The 17,784-nt window shown below is 49.3% G+C and overlaps 1 protein-coding gene across 1 annotated transcript in view; it reads left to right on the top strand.

The window, feature by feature from the left end:
• CFAP77 (cilia and flagella associated protein 77) overlaps positions 1–17,784 on the top strand; it is a 159,951-nt gene that overhangs the window by 125,225 nt on the left and 16,942 nt on the right. The window contains exons 4-5 of the mRNA XM_037797451.1: positions 920–1,025; positions 7,461–7,562. Coding sequence (XP_037653379.1) covers positions 920–1,025; positions 7,461–7,562 — 208 coding nt within the window. The remainder of the gene's footprint in view (positions 1–919; positions 1,026–7,460; positions 7,563–17,784) is intronic.

Genomic DNA, 17,784 nt, shown 5'->3' with positions numbered 1-17,784 from the left:
TGGATCACACTACCTTTATCCAGTGTATGGATGGATCATTAGGAAAAAGGGGGACAAAAACTAAATGAAAAATAGTGTGGGAGGGAGGGATAATTTGGGTGTTCTTTCTTACTTTTATTTTTTCTTCTTATTTTTACTTCTTCTGGTATATAAGGAAAATGTTCAAAAAATAGATTGGGGTGATGAATGCACAAGTCTATGATGGAACAGTTGATTGTACACCACGGATGATTGTATGATATGCGAATATATCTCAATAAAACTGAATTAAAAAAAATACAGACAAAAAAACCCACAAAAACTTGGGGTCAAGGTGTGGGCTCCTCATGTCTTCAAATCCAAGCACCAGAGTTATCTATGCAGCATTGTACCTTTGCCAGGAGTTTCCATTTTCTCTTTTCCAAAGACAAAGAGACGGTAATAACAAAGGCCGTCATCTCTGTTCACATGTTTAAAGATGAGGCCCCACCTGGGAGCATGTGGTGCCCACCTGTGAGGATGTGGAATCTTGGTGCAGCAGAGGTTGTGTTTGAGCAGGTTTGACTCTCAGCACTGCCCGTCGCTGCCCTGGGACATTTCCCCCTCCTCTCTAAGATGAGGATAAAATAGTGCTTTCCAGTGTAGCGAGGGGTGGGTCCTATTAAAAAGCTCAGCACCAGAAAGTGCTCATGGCAGCAAGTGGCAAGACTGTCCAGCCCCAGGCCCACGAGCACTTGATAGGCGCCCGGTAAATGTTTGTTGAATAAATCACACAAGGGACCTAATTCTCACATAGCTTTTCAAGGCTGGGAGAGAGCCTTTCCCAGCCTGGAGGAGACTGATTTGCTCTGCAGCCCCTGAGAGTTAGGTGGGTGCCCAGTGGGGAGGGGGTGACACTGGCTTTTCCAAGACCTCAAGCCCTCTCTGGACTTCCCTCTAGGCCTTCGACACCCTTCTTTGATCTGCTGCAGCACCGGTACCAGCAGCTCTGGGTGCAGGAACAGAAGGCCACCCAAAAAGCCATTAAAATGGAGAAAAAGCACAAGGTAAACACATCCATCACGCCCGCAAGGCAAATGGCTGGGATGGGGGGGAGAAAGAAGTGCTGGCTGGGGCAAAGCTTGAAGATTGACATCTGCAAGTGTTTGTGGGTGTGGGTGAGGATGGGGAATCGAGTTGCTTATTGCTTGACTGACCAGCATCAGAGGATTTTAGAACTGGAAAGGGTCTTGTCAATTTTCAGGTTCACCCCTGTGCCGGTTTGAGTGTATTGTGTCCCCCAAATGCCATTATCTTTGTGGTCTTGTGTGGGGCAGGCGTTTTGGTGATGGTTGGATTTGCTTGGAATGTGCCCCACCCAGCTGTGGGCAATGATTCTGATGAGATGTTCCCATGGAGGCGTGGCCCCACCCATTCAGGGTGGGCCTTTATCAGTGGAGCTATATAAATGAGCTGACTCAGGGGGAGGAAAGGGAGTGCAGCTATGAGTGACGTTTTTAAGAGGAGCAAGCTTGCTAGAGAGGAACATCCCGGGAGAAAGCCATTTTGAAACTAGAACTTTGGAGCAGACGCCAGCCATGTGCCTTCCCAGCTAAGAGAGTTCTTCCGGACGCCATTGGCCATCTCCAGTGAAGGTACCCGATTACTGATGTGTTACCTTGGACGTTTTGTGGCCTTAAGACTGTCTGTGTAGTGAAATAAACCCCCATTTTATAAAAGCCTATCCATCTCTGGTGTTTTGCATTCTGCAGCATTAGCAAACTAGAACAACCCCTGATTTAAGTTCAGAGTTTGTAAGGGAAAGACTGGCCCGGGGCACCAGCAAGTTGGCCCTGTGTGTCTCTGAGGCAGGATTAGAACCCAGCTCTCCTGACCTGCCTGGGGCGTTTTGCCACCAACCCTCTGCATGACCTCACACATCAAAAGTCAGTTTTTCAAATAATCTGACCTGACCTAGACAGAGATGTGCCCCGCACTGTCTAAAAAGTAAAGGCTAATAAGGCAAAGTTAAAAAAGAGAACCCACTTTGAGGAGGGTGCTTTAAAGAACACATTTTATGAAATTTTAGAAATATATTTTATCAGTTCATGACTAGGCCCCATGCTAAACATGTCACATACGTTACATATGTCAACTCGTTTACACCTCCCAAAAGCCCGAGGTGGGGGTTATTATCCCGTTTCCCAGGTGTGGAAATTGAGGCTCCGAGAGGCAACGCCTTGCCCAGGGAAGTTTGAGCAGAGCTCTGAACAATGCCCAAACCTGTGCTGGTCTCCACTGGGTGTCCACTGCCAATTGCTAATGATCTGAATCATTAGCAACTGGCAGAAAGTGGGCTCAGCAAGAGTTTTACCTGGAAAGACATCTTCAGCTGTTAATTTTTGTTGTTGTTCACACTTGAAAATACTAAATATTCTTTAAATATTCTGCAATTCAGACTTCTAAGAGCTCCTCTGAGATTGGCCTCCTTTCCAGTAGATCCAAACATATCATCATAAAAATAAGAATTATTCTATGTTCACAAAATGCTTTATCGATTTCATAAAGGGTGTGGCTTTAGTGCCTCTGGTTGTCACAACAACTGCAACCCCAATGGACCAAAAAGCCATGCCCTGCACCGAGTACTAGACAGAGCTTGTACCCTGCATTTCTGCGTCAAGTCCTCCCGAGAACCCCATGAGGCTGTAGACACCATCCCTATTAGTTTCACTTTCATATGGGGAAACTGAGGCCCAGGCAGATGAAGGGGCTTACCAAAGGCATCAGAAACAAGCCCTGGACCCAGCAGTGCCAAACACCAGAGGCCGGGCTTCTGGAAAGCGAGGTCCCACGTTGTGCTGGTTAGCATACAGGCACCTAGCGTATGGTAGGCTCTCAGAAACACGTGAACGAACCAGAGTCCTCTTCTGCTGGTTATGGGAAACCTCAGCAAATCCAAAATTCAACCAAGCTGGGCATCAGAAGAGTCTTAAGGGAATGCTGGTTCCCTTGACTGTAACCCAGAGAATCTCCCTGGTGGGCCAGGAGAGGCAATGCAGGATGGGGGGGCTGGGGGCTCCTCAGGCTGGGGGTCCAGGGACCGGGCCTCCCCTGCCTGTTCTCAGCAGCCCTAATCAAAGCCGCCTCCTCAGTCGGTGGAGTCTGAGCCACCAACTCGTTAAAGAGCACAGCATTGTAATGATGTTTTAAAAGCAGCCCATGAGTAGTTTATTTATTAATGGCTCAAGGAAGAGTCAACTTACTATGGTAATGATGAGTTTCAGAAAGAGCACTGCCATTACAAACTGTTTTATAGCTCCATATGACAGTCGTGCTTTTTAATTAGCAGCTGTTTCACGGCAATTCAGAGTGCTGGCAAATCCACTGAAACCCAAGCTTTTGGGGACTGATTTTCTGACTCTAGGAGACTATCTCGTAGTAGTGTCCCTCCTTTTTTTAGCAGAACATCCCTTAAGAAGCTAATGTGAGGAACGACACCCCAAGCACTCATTTGGAACTGGTTCCATCTCCAAGTGTGTGTGACTTTGACTGGGTCACCACATTGTTTGGGTCTCAGTTTCCTTATTGGACAAATAAGGAGGTCCTGTGAAAGGAGGGCCTGCTGAGCTGTGCCTAGCATATCGTAGACCCTCAGAAACACTTGAGTGAGCCACAGAGTTCTCTTCTGCTCCAAGATTCTTTGTGGCTGCCAAATTGTCTTACAAATAGCTATGAACCCACCAATTGCTGTGGAGGAGGCGGGAGCTATTGTCTGGGGCTGCTAAACAATTTATTGGAGTTGATAAGACTGTTTGCAAGACCAAATTACCACCAACCAAAGGGAAGTCTTGCCTCTTCCTTGGGGTCTGTAAGCAGCATGGGGTGCCCTGGATTTTGGATGGCAGCAACCCCAAATGCAATTCTTGGTAACTGCTACTGTTTAGCAGGCAGGCATCTTGGGCCAGACACTCTGCTCAAAGCTTAACTCAGTGAACCCTACAACAACCCTGGGTGTTAGGCATCAGTATCCCATTTCCAAAGTAGGGAACTGAGGCTTAGAAAGGTGACCTGACTTGCTTGTGTCCCTCCAAGTTTGAAGCCCAGCTTTTTAACCCCTAACTAGACAGCTTCTCTGCTTTTTAAAAAACCTTTAACATCAGCTTGGTTCAAAGATAAAGTTTCAAAACTGTGTTCTACAAGTCAGAGAATAACTGTTCCAAAGGACTTAAATGTTATCCACAGACACATTCAATAAATTAATATAACTGATTGATAAAATTAATCAGTAAAAAGGGTTCAGTGGAGGTGGCGGCATCTTCAAATTAAGTTCAGTTCATCTTATTTGTTGACTACTTTCTGTGTACCTGGTGCCACGGTGGGTTTTACACTGTGGTAGACATTGAAAGTTTATCTAACCTGGGCCCAACCCTCAGAGGAAAACTGCCTTTAAGGAATGACAGAGCTTATCCCAGGTGAAACCCAGGGCAGATCCAGGTTTTGAGGGGCCTGAAACTTACAGAATTTTGGGGTCCCTATTTAAGAAAAAGTAAACAAAAACATATTACTATCACAGTTTTTACAAATTTATCGCAGGATCATGTGAGCACATGACTAGGGCCCCTCACAGATTTGGGATTAGGAGCCCCAAAGCTCAAGCCGTATCAGCTTCACAGAAAATCTGCATCTGCGTGAAACAACCAGCAAATAATACAAGGCATGTTTATTGCAAATGTTTATCGAGCTTGCCTGCAGGCCTAGAAAGGCTCAACCCATGGCCCTGTCCCCAAGGAGCAGCTACAACAAAGGCCCATGAAAGAGAGCGATGGGGCAGATCGGGGGTGGGGAGTAGGGGGTGGCTCACAGGGGATGCTGGGGTCTAGAGGGTCCCTGCAGGAGGGTGTGAGCAGGAGTTAGCCTGGGTCCAAGCCTTATCCCACCACTTAAAGCTGCTCCACCCTGGGGCAGTTATTAACCCCACCGGGTCTCATATCTTTAGAATGGGGATAGTAAGTAAGAAGCACATTCTGGAACAGACAGCCCTGCCTGGCATGGTGTAAGAGCTCAGTAAGGTTAGCTCCAATGATTATGGATAAATCCCCAGGAACCTCGACCTCTCAGTGGGATTCCTGGGGGCACTACAGTTGTGCCCCGACTCAGCCCCCAGGACTGGCAGGGGCTAGCAGACTGTGGGAGAGGCCGTGAGGCACAGGCTGCTCAGGTTCGCGTCCCAGCTCTGCCACTTCCGGCTCTGTCTGTGACCTTAGGCGAGTTCCTCTGTCTCTTGGAATCCCAGATTCTCATCCATAACAAGAGGATGATAATAACACCTACCACCCGGGGGCGCCTGTGAGCCCTAACTGAGATAAACACGCCTGGGTGGTCCCAGGGCTCTTCCTGGGACCGCCTCTCCTCCCCCACACTGCGGGCTGCCCTCAGCCTGGAGCGTGGCTCCGGACACAGTGGAGGGCTAGGGACTCCAGATTAGTATCTTCAGCCCATCTGCAACTGCCTATGCAACTTCTCCAGCTGGATGTCTACAGAGTGTCTCAAAACGTGACATGTCCAAAGCCAAACTCCCGATTCCCACCCCAAACCTAACTCCCCTCTGCCTCCCTGCTTTTCCATCTCAGAAAACAGCAGTGCCATTTTTTTTCCAGTTGCTTGAGCCAAAATCCTGAGTCATACTCTTCTCTTTCCTTCATGCTCCATTTCTGAGGCCTCAGCAATTCCAGAATCTGACTACTAGTTACTGCCTCCAAGGTCTTCACTTGAATCCAAACCACCTGTACCTCTCATTTGGATTGCTGTATTTGCCTCCTGACTGCTTGCCCAGCATATATCCTTATACCCCATGATGCTCCGGATCTGTCCTCCACCAACAGCTGGGGAGAGACTTTCAAATCCAAAGTCAGATCATGTCATTACTCTGCCTTCCAAAGGCTTCCAGAGCCCTACATGATCTAACGCCCTCAGCCTCTCTGATTCCCCTTCCTACACAAGCCACACTGCCCTCCTTGCTATTTCCCAAACATACCCAGTGCACTCCTACCCCAGGGCCTTTGAATTTGCTGCTCCCCTTTTCAAGAACACTCTCCTCCCAGATATCTCAATGGCTCCCTTTTCCATCTCCTTCAGTCTCTCCTCAAATGTTGCCTTAACAGGGAAGGACTTCCCTGAAATACCGTCTCTTCCCTGGCTGACCACTTGCCGGGCTTTAGTTCTTTTTTTTAAGCACTTATCATGACCCGGCATTTTAAAAAATTAACTTCTTTGTATGTTTATTGTCTCTCCCACTAGAATGTTAGCTCTTTGAGGGTGGGGACTTTGTTTTATTCAGTCATTTACCCCTAGCTCCTAAAACTGAACCTGGAATGTAGTGAATGCTCAGTAAATATTTGTTGAATGACTGGATAAGTGAATGCAAGTGTCAGCTACTTGGCCCAAAGCCTGAAGGTACAAAAGCCATAACTGTTCACTGTTGAGCTGTGTTATTATTGGGGCGATCGAACAACCCTACAGGATGAAGAAATCCATGAAGATGATCCTGCCCTCCCTGTCCTGGGTCCCTTTCAGTACCCCCACTCCACAGTGGCACATCTTGTCTGTATGACTTGGGTTCCAGTGCCCTCCCCTGCTTGGTCACCAAAACAGTGTCCCTTGTCCGCACTGGCGTGGGGCTCCACTCTTCACACCAAGACTGTCGGTAAACACAAGGGTGAACAGCTCATCTGTTAACTCCCTAGAGAGTCTTGCAATTTGACAAGGATCAGAGCTGTGGGTTCTTAAGAAGGTGGTTCTCAGGCTTGACTGTGCATCAGAATCCCCTGGGGTGTGTGTTGAAAATGCAGAGTCCATGGCCCCTCCTGCTGGTTCTGAGGTTGGAGGCTCCGGCCTCGCAGGCTACGGGACTCTAATGATGGACTTGCTGCAGCTGTTAGACGGTTGTATGGCTCAGGGCTTCCTCCGGGCTTCTGAAATCCCACCCCACAGAGACTGCAGGACCCCTGCACTGGGCCTCTAAGTCCCTCCCCCAAAAAGAGGCCCCCTCTTCCAGGCAGGACCTGCTCCCGAGAGATAGCAGCAGTCCATCAAATCATGCATTTCTTCATCCAAACACTTACAGACCCTCCTGCTAACCACCAGTAGTGTGTTAGCTGGGCAGGAAATCACAAGGATGACTGGGATCCCGTCCCTGCCTCAAGGAGGCTCAATCCTGAACCCTGCATGTTCTAGGGAGAACCAGAAACTGGAACAACTTGCTCGGGGCACCCCATGATCCCTCCCCCAACCACTCAGCTGTGGCCAGGGGCAATAGCAGGGCTGCAGGTGCTGTGAAGTCAGACTCTTGGAGAAGGGCCAGGGGCGGGAAGCCAAGTGACCCGTCCATAGACCTGCCACACCAAATATCCCAACCCTCTGGCTCTCAGGTCCCTTCTTCCTAGCCTGGGCTTCTTCAGGTAAGCAGGTCACCTTCTCCACCTTTGCATTGCTCTGCCCTGCAGGTGATCCTTGGGAAGCTGTACGAGACCCGGAGCAGTCAGCTGAGGAAGTACAAGCCGCCGGTAAAGCTGGATGCCCTCTGGCATATGCCCCACTTCCAGAAGGTCAGTACCCACCCCTCATTCATCTGTCCCTTCCCGCACCCAGGGCGGAATGCCACTTACCTTGCCTGGTCTTTCCCTGTCATCCCAACAGCTGAGTTCTGTTGGCTTCTAACCATTAATTGGTAAAACAACAGCAATAAGAGCAATAACATTAACCAAGCACTTCCTAAGTCCCTAAGTGCTGGGCACTGTGCCTGCACTCCACTTGCATTATGCCATTGACTCTTGCCACTCATGGAAAGAGTAGCTGCTGTTATCATCCCCATTTTACAGATGGGAAACTTGCCCAGGGTCTCAGGGCTGGTAAGCAGCAGAGCCTTGGGTTGAACCCAGGCTGCCCAACTGCAGTCTGTGTGTACCTCCACCCCAAGACAGGCACTGTCTGGACCACAAAGACACTGTCTGACAATGTAGGAGTTGTCACATGCACCGAGTCCTGGACTGGGCACTTGGGGCTGCCAGACAGCCGCATGCCCACCAGCGCTGAACCTTCTGCTGGGCAATGTCCCGGCGAGTTGGGAGCGACTGTCTGCTGGGGATGGACCTGAGTGAGGGCATGCACCCATTTGATCCGGGTAAGGACCCAGGGAACCCACCTGCTCTGGCTCCAGAACTGAACCAGGTGTTCATTTAGCCATGTAGTCCAGAAGCATCTGGACAGGGATTCATTTTCAGCAGCTTTTAAGGATCCGGGGGCATTGTGCAGAGGAAGAGAAATGCGAGATTTGGGAACCCTGGCTTCGGGATGGGAGGGGAGCTGCGTGTGCTCAAATCAGGCAAGGCTAGCCTTTCTGGCTGGTCACAGGGGACACGCCTGGCTCCAGGAAGACAGCTGCACAAAGCAGCATTCCTGGCCAGCCCAGGACCAGCCGCTGTGTTGAGTTAAACTGCAATTTAGACAATGAAGGGGCTGGTGCCTTCCTGAGGCTAATGCACTTGAACAAGCTGCCGAGTTTCACTGGAGAAACCTGCTTTGCCCCCCTTGATGCGGCCTCTCATGTCCTGCCCAAGCGGCCTCCATCAGCATATGTCAGTGACCATTCGCCCCGCTGCCTGTCAGCCCGCGCCGCTGCCGCTGTCACCTGGATCACGGCTCCTATCAGGGAAAGAACATGACCGGGTGCTGTAGGGGCTGAGGGGTGGGGGTGCGGGTCGCCAAGAGGTGGAGAGAGCCCCAGCTTAATAGCTCCTCTCACCCTGGCCCTCAACATCGCCACTGACCTTCCGTTTCTCTGTCTCTCTCAATTTCCAGCTTTATAAAACAACTTCCCTACTTCCCACTACTCTTTCTCACACTCAGCAGTTTCCTTCACTGTCTCCTTCCTGGCCCCTTGTCCTGTTACCTTTGATCCTTTGCTCTCTTCTCTGGTGTCCGTCGTGGGGTGGGGGTGGGAGGGGTAGAGGCCTCCCCAGGGTGCTCCTGGAGAAGGGGCCAGGACCCAGTGCTCCACCGGCATGAGATGCAGCCCCTTGGGCTCTGCTTTGCAGCTTCGACTCCTAGCCCCTCTCAGCCCCTTCCTCTCTGATTTAGCACCCACCCAAAGCTATCAAGGTGATGGTCAAAGGAGGGCTCGGTGATACCTCCCCCAACAGAGCAAGGAAAGGGCCTCCTCCCCATCCAACACCCCCGCCCCCAGCTACCACCGGCGCTCCTGTGTCAGAAGCTCCTTGTCGCACACAGTGCCTGGTCGATAGTAGGAGCCCAAATGCGTATATGAATGAATGAGTTCCTACTTTTGAAAAGAGACTTCCTGACTTAGCTGACCATGGGTCCCTCCAGTCTTTAGATTGTTGTTAAAAGCAACAGTTGCTAAACTGTAATGATAATATTTTATTCAGTGCCAAGCAGGACAAGTGTCATTATCCCCATTTTTCAGGTACAGCCACCCAGGGCATGTGCCTTCCTTGCCCAGTGAGTGGCTGAGGTTGGAACCAGGTGTCACTACTTGTTGTGTCATGGAAAAAAAATGAGAAAGAGACTAAAAATGCAAGCCCTGGTATTTATAAGGTGGGTTTTTTTTTTTTTTTCCATCTTTTCTGAGGATATTCACATCATACTTCATGGGGTTCTTTGAGTTGAAGGTGCTGGTTATCTCCCTCATTCTATCGACCAGGACCTTGTAGCAAGGGAAATAGGGGCTCATGCTGGACTCTAAGAGCAGGACTCACCCCTGGACACTGTCCTGTACATCTCAGAAGACACCCTTGGATCCCCAGGGCACTGCTGCCACAGAAGCAACGCCCAGTCTCCTCCCTGTTGGTAAATAATATCAATGAGCAGGTATTGAGCTCTTACTACGTGCCAAGCACCAGGCATGCATACCTCACAGGTGTCACGGCCCCATTCTACTGATGTGGAACAGACTGAGAGAGGGGAAGGGATTGAGTCGGGGCTGCCCACCGCAGGGGCTCTTCTCTCTGCAGCTGGGCAGTCACGCCTTGCGAGGACTCCTTCCTCGACCTCCCTGCCCTGCCCAGCAGGTCCCCCCATCTTCACCACCGAAAGGATCCTTTCTCCCCCTTCCCCCTTCTTTATCAACATTGCAGTTGATTATTGTGCAATTAGTTGTTTAATGTCTGTCTTCCCTGGTAAAATGTGAACCCCACAAGGACTGTGCCTGTTGTGTTCCCCGTGTCTTCAGAGGCTAGCACGGTGCCCAGCACCATGTCCAGTTCAGCAAATGTCTGGAATGAATGAATGAATGATCGGTACAGCCCAGAATGAAGTAAGCATTTAAAAGCCTTTCACAGACCTGATGAAACCCTCCTTCCCAACCTCAACCCTCCGGTGCCCACTAACCCTCCCGGTCACTGTGAGGCCTGGGGGTGCTCAGAAGGCCCTGCTGGTGGCGGTGGTCCCTCCCCCGACGGGGCTGCTGTTGGCCTTGTGTGCAGAGCCCCAGGAGGGTCTTTGTGCCGCGTGTCACTGCTGATCCGCCGCCCCCACCCCTCCCCACCCCGGCCCCATTATGAAGGAAAAAAGCACTTCCAAAAAAGTTGAACCTGTCACGGTGATGGATAACCTAAATGGACTCTCCCCACTCACGAACAGATGTCGACGCTGAACTCTGTCAGAAATAATTAAACACCTTTCACATGGGAAAGCAGCAGGCAGGGGCGCGGGCGGTCGCTCCTCGGGCCGGGTCAGCGCCAGCGAGCAGGCTGGATCTCGGCACAGGCTCAGCCAGCCCACCCGGGGGGTGCTCCTGTGAAAGGGGCGCTTATCTGGGTCGTGAGACCGAGAGGGACCAAGAAAAGGAGAGGAAAACGTTCTGTCGGGCCTCGCAGTACCGTAGGCAGAGAAAGGGCTGCTGACGGTTCCGAGCCCTTCTTTTCTGGTCTGTGCAACCAGCAGTTGCCACAGAATGGCCAGTGTCCGGGAGAGAGGGTCAGCTGACAGCTGGCAAGTGGCCTTCCTGCCAGGGGATCTGTCCGGTGCTGCTGGCCAGCTGGGAGGCCTGCTCCCGTCTCTGGGCCACTCGGGGCCTAAGCTTTCTCCTCTGGAAATGAGGGGATGGGACTAGTTCTTGAAGTTCTCTTCCAACCCAGAATTCTGTGATTCTGAGTTCACTGGGCGTGGAACCATGTGGGAAGAAGCGACCCCTACCCTGTACCCCAAGCCCAGAGTGAGCTGTCGTGGGGACAGCTCAGACCTTCCTCAGGTCCCCGTTTGGGGACAGGATGTCAACTCCTCATCTGCCAGCCACTGAGTGGAGGAGTCTCTGGGCTCTGGGCCGGAACCCTCTTGCCCAATGGCATCAGGGCTCTCTGGTGCCCTTCACCGAGGTGCAATGGGATCCAAAGGGCAGAGAGGGGGAGGGAGGATAGAAGAGTTGTGGTATGTCTGTGTGCATGTGGGGGCGTCAGAGAGTGACCCCAGAGTCAGCCAAACCTGGGTCAAGTGATGGCCCTGCCACTCCCTACCTGTCAGGTGGCTTTACCTGTCTGAGACCCAGTCTCCCCTTCCATAAAATGGGCTAAGAGTTGCCAGGAGGATTTAGTGAGAAGACGTGTGTACAAAGTTTAGCAGAACACCTGGCCTGTGTTAACAATAAATGACAACTGCCAGGTGCATGGTCCTCACTGTCCTTCATTTACTCATTCATTCACAAACCCTTTTACTGCACACTTTTGGAAACTGTTCTTGGCACTGGCGATATGGTGACAAACAAGCCGGACTAAATTTATTGTCGCTGCCACTGGGCCACGGGTGCCTGTCAAGGAGCAGGATGGATGGATGGACGGGTGACTGGATAGAAGGATGGCCGGGCAGGGGAAGTTTGGAGAGCCTCTACCCCCAGATGTCCAGTGTTGACAGACTGAAAACAGCCGGAGACACCAACCCTAGCTGGCAGCCCCAAGTTTGGGGGCTGGGGGTGATGCAACTGGATTAAATGTAATCACAGCATGGGCTGGCCCTGCCTTCTTCACATGCCTTTTTGCAGGAACATCCTCAGGGCTCTTCCCTGGCAGGGGACCAGACATCCCAGCTTGCCCAGGACAGCCCTCTTTATTAATTGTGATTATTAATAGCACCCCTTCTGCTCTCAATAGTGGCCCAGTCTGAACCACATATTCTCTGGTTGCTTAATATTAAGCCACAAAAAGCAGATGGTCTATCCTTCTATTTAAAAAAGACTGCCAGTGGTAACTGCCCAACGACAAAGGGACGAGTGCCCCTGAGTGCTTACTGCTGTGCAGATGACACTGGTGAAAGAGGGGAAACTGCCAATGACGGTGTGGCTCAAGTGCATGTTGGTAGATTTATATGGTGAAATATTATATATCCATTAAAAATGATTTTGATCTTTACTTATTGACACTTTAATTATACATTGAACCTGATAGCCTAATAAGCTGTGTTTTATGAGCCCATAAATCTCTGCACAGGTCTGTGCATGGACTGTGGGAACAACAGTGACATCTGCAGATGAGATGTGGCCCGGTTTTACTTTCTCTGGTGCTATTTTCTGAGTTGTTTGAATTTTTATAGTAGTACATGTAACTTTCACAAAACTGGTAAGGCTATTTAAAAAAATAAAACTCTTCTCTGGGGATGGGGAATCTATATCCTGTCCTGAATGTTTTTCCAAGTGCTCAAGCCCCTTTCAGCCAGTTCTTCCTGATGTCTCACTGAACACTCACATGCTGCTGGTCAAGCCTAGCTTTTCGGGTTCAATTTTCATCAGCCGTCAAGGTCCCAGGCCAGCATCGCACCCCATCAGTGAAGCTGCTGACTTCCCAAGTTGAGATCTATGGCCAAGTCCATGTTATAATTGGGGGCCCAAAATCCCATTTACGAGGGGGGTTTGCCCAAGTATCTCACAGTCTCCACTTCAAGGCACATAGCCCACCCCTCCCCCAGCAGCCCTCGTCTCTCCTTGGCAGCTCTGATATCCACCGACATTACATAGTCATTCAGTTACTAACGTATGAACAAATTGACTGTATTTTCACTTGGCTTTTGATTTCAGCCCCACTGCTTTAGAATAATGGCCCAAGCTATTAAGCTAACAGTTTGATTTACAAACTATCAGGCGCTGAATGCTGCGTTCAGACTTCTCTCTTTGTGGAAAACGAACCTTGCCTCTGGTCTCCTGGGCCCTTGGCTCCCTGATAGAACAGGAGAAGGCAAGAAAAAAAAATATCAGCACAATCAGCCAAGCAGTGACATCCAGAGATGCAGCTGATTAGTGAAAGCTGCTGAATCTAAGAAAAGGATTTTCCTTCCCAGCTTTAGGCTCTCTTACAAATCATAACTGGCTGGGAAGTTAACTGTCTGCTAAACCCCCAGTACAGGTTCTTAGCCTGTCCACCCCACTGCCTTCACTTCGCCAAAGGGCTTGTCCATTTAAAATAAAGAGTGGGTCGTTTTCTGCAAAGGTGTCTCCAACCCTGAAGTCATTCTTTCCAGACCCAGGAAAGACAGATCTACTGCCCTTCCCAGAGACCTCTGCACCAGTGATGTATTTTAAGAATCCTGTCTCTCTCTTGCATTGGAATAAGAATTATCCTATGTTGCCATGGAGGGCACGGAGCTCAGGAATGGAATGTGTCACACACGGAAACAGGGCAATAGGAAGAATGATTCAGAGGCCCTGATGCAATTGACATTTCTTCCCTAAATACAGATACCCCCTCATTATAAGCCGGATCAGTATGCAGAGGAGCAGACTCGCTGAAGGAATAAAAGCAGAGGCTTGACTGGTTTTACATAATCCAGCACCTCAGAGGTACAGCATTTTTAGGCACCTGCTCATGAAGTGACATTGTTGCTCAAATACTGGCAAGTCACAAAAAGCCAGAGCTGAAGTTCTGGGGACAGGGACAAGAGGAAAGGGAGAGGGATCAGCCAAGGTCCCGGAGCAGCATGAGAAGTCTGGGGGAACCAGGTGGTAGACGAAGATGTCAGGTGGCTATAATAGTGGGGCCAGGGGAGCCAGCAGTGAAGAGGCGCTGAAGCTGGGACTTAAAGCAGAACTAGTCCTGTGACTCAGGAACCCTTAGCCTGGCAGCCCCCTTAGTCCTTCCAGCCCCCAAGGAGTTTTCAGTTTGATCTAGAAGGCTCTTCTCCTCACTGGGTGCTAAAAATCTCAAATTCTGTGTTGAAAATCCATCAGAAAATAGAGTAAGACAGCATATTTTGGCATCAGGAATACATTCTGAATCTCTAGAGATAGAGTCTTTTGTTGAATTTTGGAAGTTGATAGGACTTGGACAGTCCCCCTGATTTCTTCTTCCAGTTTCCAGTTCATCCCCAGGAGAAGAAATCCGTGGCAATCTTAAAAGAATCCCAGTGGCTCAAGGAGGAGTTTGTGCTCATGTCTGCCACCTCCAAAATGACTTCCTCGGGGTCTCCCTTGAATCCCTCTTGTTTCCACATGTCCCCACTTGTCAGGCTCTGTCACCTGGCCCTAATAGGTTTGGTGTCGTGGAAATCCAAAGTTGCATAACATGGGGCCAGCAGCAGGTTCTAGGAGGTAAACATTAGAAGAACTTTATTTGGATAAACTGAGTGTTCTTTAAACTGAGCTTTGTCAACTGGCAAGCAAGATGAATCAAGATGCTAGTATCTTTCTATCTAAAAACCACAAGCAACACACCCAGCCTTCCTGGTGTCCCTTGGAGATGCAAAGTCCATTGTCATCAGAGAACACAGGCTAGGGAGAAGGTAAGACAACAGGGCTGTTTTTCTGCTGCTTCCCTTCCTCTCCTTAAAGAAGTCCTGTGAAATGCTGCCATAGAGGGGTGCAAAAAAAAATGTGGGTAATTTGACCAAAGTCACGAGTTCAGTGGCTGAAAGTGTAGAGGGAAGTGTAGAGGGAAGACAGTGTTCCCAGATGGCAGTAATGACAACATCAGCAGCTCACACATTTGGACACTGCTTAGTGGCCAGGCTGGGTGCTCTTGTGGATTATCTCATTTCATGTCAGTACTCACTATAATCATAGGTGGTAGAGATGTCACCCTGTCTCAGAGATGAGGGAAGTAAGGCTGAAAGGACAAAATCACCTGCCCAAAGTTAATAGCTGGCAAGTGGCGGAGTGGGGACTTGAACCCTCAGGCTGGCTGCCTCCAGGCCTCAGGCCCTAGAGGAGCCAATAAATCCTAAGGACCTGCAACTAAGGTCAGGGGCCACTGGGAGGCTAAATGCAGGATCTGTGATGGAAAGTGAAGGGCAGGTTTTCTTAAGGGTTTTTATAGGTGTCCAGAGGGTCATGGCCAGCCCTGCTATGGCTGGTTTAAACTCTTGGAATAAACCAAACTTCCCACTGCCACAAAACACCTTTAAACCTTGATAAAAACCCCTAGTGTCTTTTAAATTGCAGTTTGGCCCCAAAGATAAAGAGGAAAGAGGCCATTGGTCTCGGATTCAGCCTTGCTTTCTCTAAAGGCACGAGCTGGAAACTGAGCAGAGCGTAAGGGTTCAGGGCATGGGCTTAGAAGCCACACAGACCAGCTTCAGGTCCCAGCCTCCCACGTGCCTACCTCTGTTTCTGCTTCTGCAAAGTAGAAATGATAATGGAGAGAATCACATGTAATTGTGCATGTAAAGGGCTTGGCCACAGCCCTGGCCAAGAGAAGGTCATGGAGCAGCAGAATCTCTGGCTGGGTAGGACCTTGGATCTGCTCCTGTACATGAGTGGCTCTCAAACTTGGCCGTGCCTAGGGTCTGCTGAGGAGAGCTTTAAAATTCAGATTTCAGGACTCAAGCCAGGACCTTTATTCAATGGGTCTGGAGCTACCACCAAGTCTGCATTTTCAGCAAGCACCTACCCTAGCTCCCTGGGTCAACGTCAACTCCACTCTTACGCAGTTATGTTTAAAGTATATACTTACTATGAGAGGTGGATGCACTTTCGTATGTTTGATCAGAAGTAGGTTGGGGCCTTCAAAAGGAAGCATGCCTGTTGTAGACAGGCTGTTATCTGCTAAACAACCCTAATCACTATGCACTTCTTTCCTAAATTCGGTCAAAATCAGTCTCCCTATATCTTCCACCTCTTGGTTGTGTTTCTCACTCCTGGAGCCCCATGGACTCACCTGTTCCCCCTTCTACGTGGCAGCCCTTCAAATACCATTTCCAGACACCATTTCTTCACGATCCCCAGGTTCTCGATTGCTCCTTGCGGCATGGAGTTCTGGAAGTCAGAAGGTCAAACCCTGTATTGCCCTAAGAGTGGGCTGCCCACATCATGTCTGCCACTCAGCCTTACAGTGTCTACTCCTATCCTCAACCAGTAGAAGATTTGTCAATTTGAATTACATTTCTGTATTTTTTTTAAAAGAAAATGGGGTTGGAGATGTCCATCAGTGCCACTTTACTCATTTATTACAAGAATCCATGTGAAAATTTCCTGCTTGAGGGCAATTTCAGGAAAACATTGTGGTCAGATCTGTAGGCTAATAATAATAGTAATAATAATGGTAGTAGCTGTCGTGTCTCGGATACTTATACTGTGTGCCAGGCACCGTACCAAGGGTTTGGTCCCTGGTGACCCCATAGGATGGGTAGCATTAACCTCCCTTTGCAGATGAGAAACTGCGGCTCCTGGTCATGTGGCTGGGAAAGGGTTAGGACTAAGATTGGAACTCAGATCTGATTCACTCTAAAACCTGTGTTCCTAACCATTGGGCTTCTACTGTGGAAAAGACATGTATGATGTGATGAAATGTGCTTTTCTTTTGCCTCACATGGCAGAAATTGACCAAGAGTTAGAATCTGTTCAACTCAGGGGCCTGAAATTTTCTACACTTTCTCCAGACAGTCTTTGTTTTATGTAACCCTTGAATATCTTATTTCACATGATGTGTAATCCATTATGCCTGTTCAAGTCACTTGGAAGGAGAAAGGATAAAAATATTGAAGAATATAAAACACACTTTCCACTTAGAGGCTAAGCTGAGCAAAGCAGTTGGAGAGGATCTTCAGGATGCTTGAATCTCAGATCCATCCATCCATCCATCCATCCATGCATTCATCCAGCCATGCAGTCATCCATCCATCCATCTATCCATTCATCCAATCATCCCTACATTAATCCAGTAAGCCACCTAGTCATCAAGGCTTCTGTGGTGGTCTGAAGCTGTATGTACCCCAGAAAAACGTGTTCTTAAATTTAACCCATTCCTGTGAGTGTGAACCCATTGTAAGTAGGACCTTTTGATGAGGCTACTTCAATTAAGGTGTGACTCACCTCTATCAGGATGAATCTTAATCCTATCACAGAGTCCTTTAAAACAGAATGAATTCAGACATGAGCGAGAGAAAGCCACAGACGGAGTAGCCAGAAGCTGAGCATCAGTGGAACCCAGAGATGCTGCCACGTGCCTTGCTATGTGACAGAGGAACCACAGATCACTGGCAGCCAGCCCCAGAACACCACAGTCTTCAGGAAGGAAGCGTTGCCTTGATGACATGTTGAGTTGGACATTTTCCCAGCCTCAAAACCATCAGCAAATAATTTCCCATTGTTTAAGCCAAATCAATTCATGGTATTTGCTTAAGCAGCCTAGGAAACTAAAACACCATCCATCCAGCAGAGAAGATCCCCGAAGTCCTTTGAAACATATCTTTCTGCTGAGATTGTCCCACCCCAGAACAAGTGGCCAGAATACAGCATTAACAGCCTTGCTATCTGGCTGAGGACACTTAACCCTAGTAGTCTATTTCTGACTTGACAGGGTTGACCTCCTCAGCCAGAGATGGGTCTGTTCCTTC

Source organism: Choloepus didactylus, chromosome 10 (assembly GCF_015220235.1).
Source record: "Choloepus didactylus isolate mChoDid1 chromosome 10, mChoDid1.pri, whole genome shotgun sequence".
NCBI lineage: Eukaryota > Metazoa > Chordata > Mammalia > Pilosa > Megalonychidae > Choloepus > Choloepus didactylus.
This window is presented reverse-complemented; position numbering and strand designations above follow the sequence as displayed.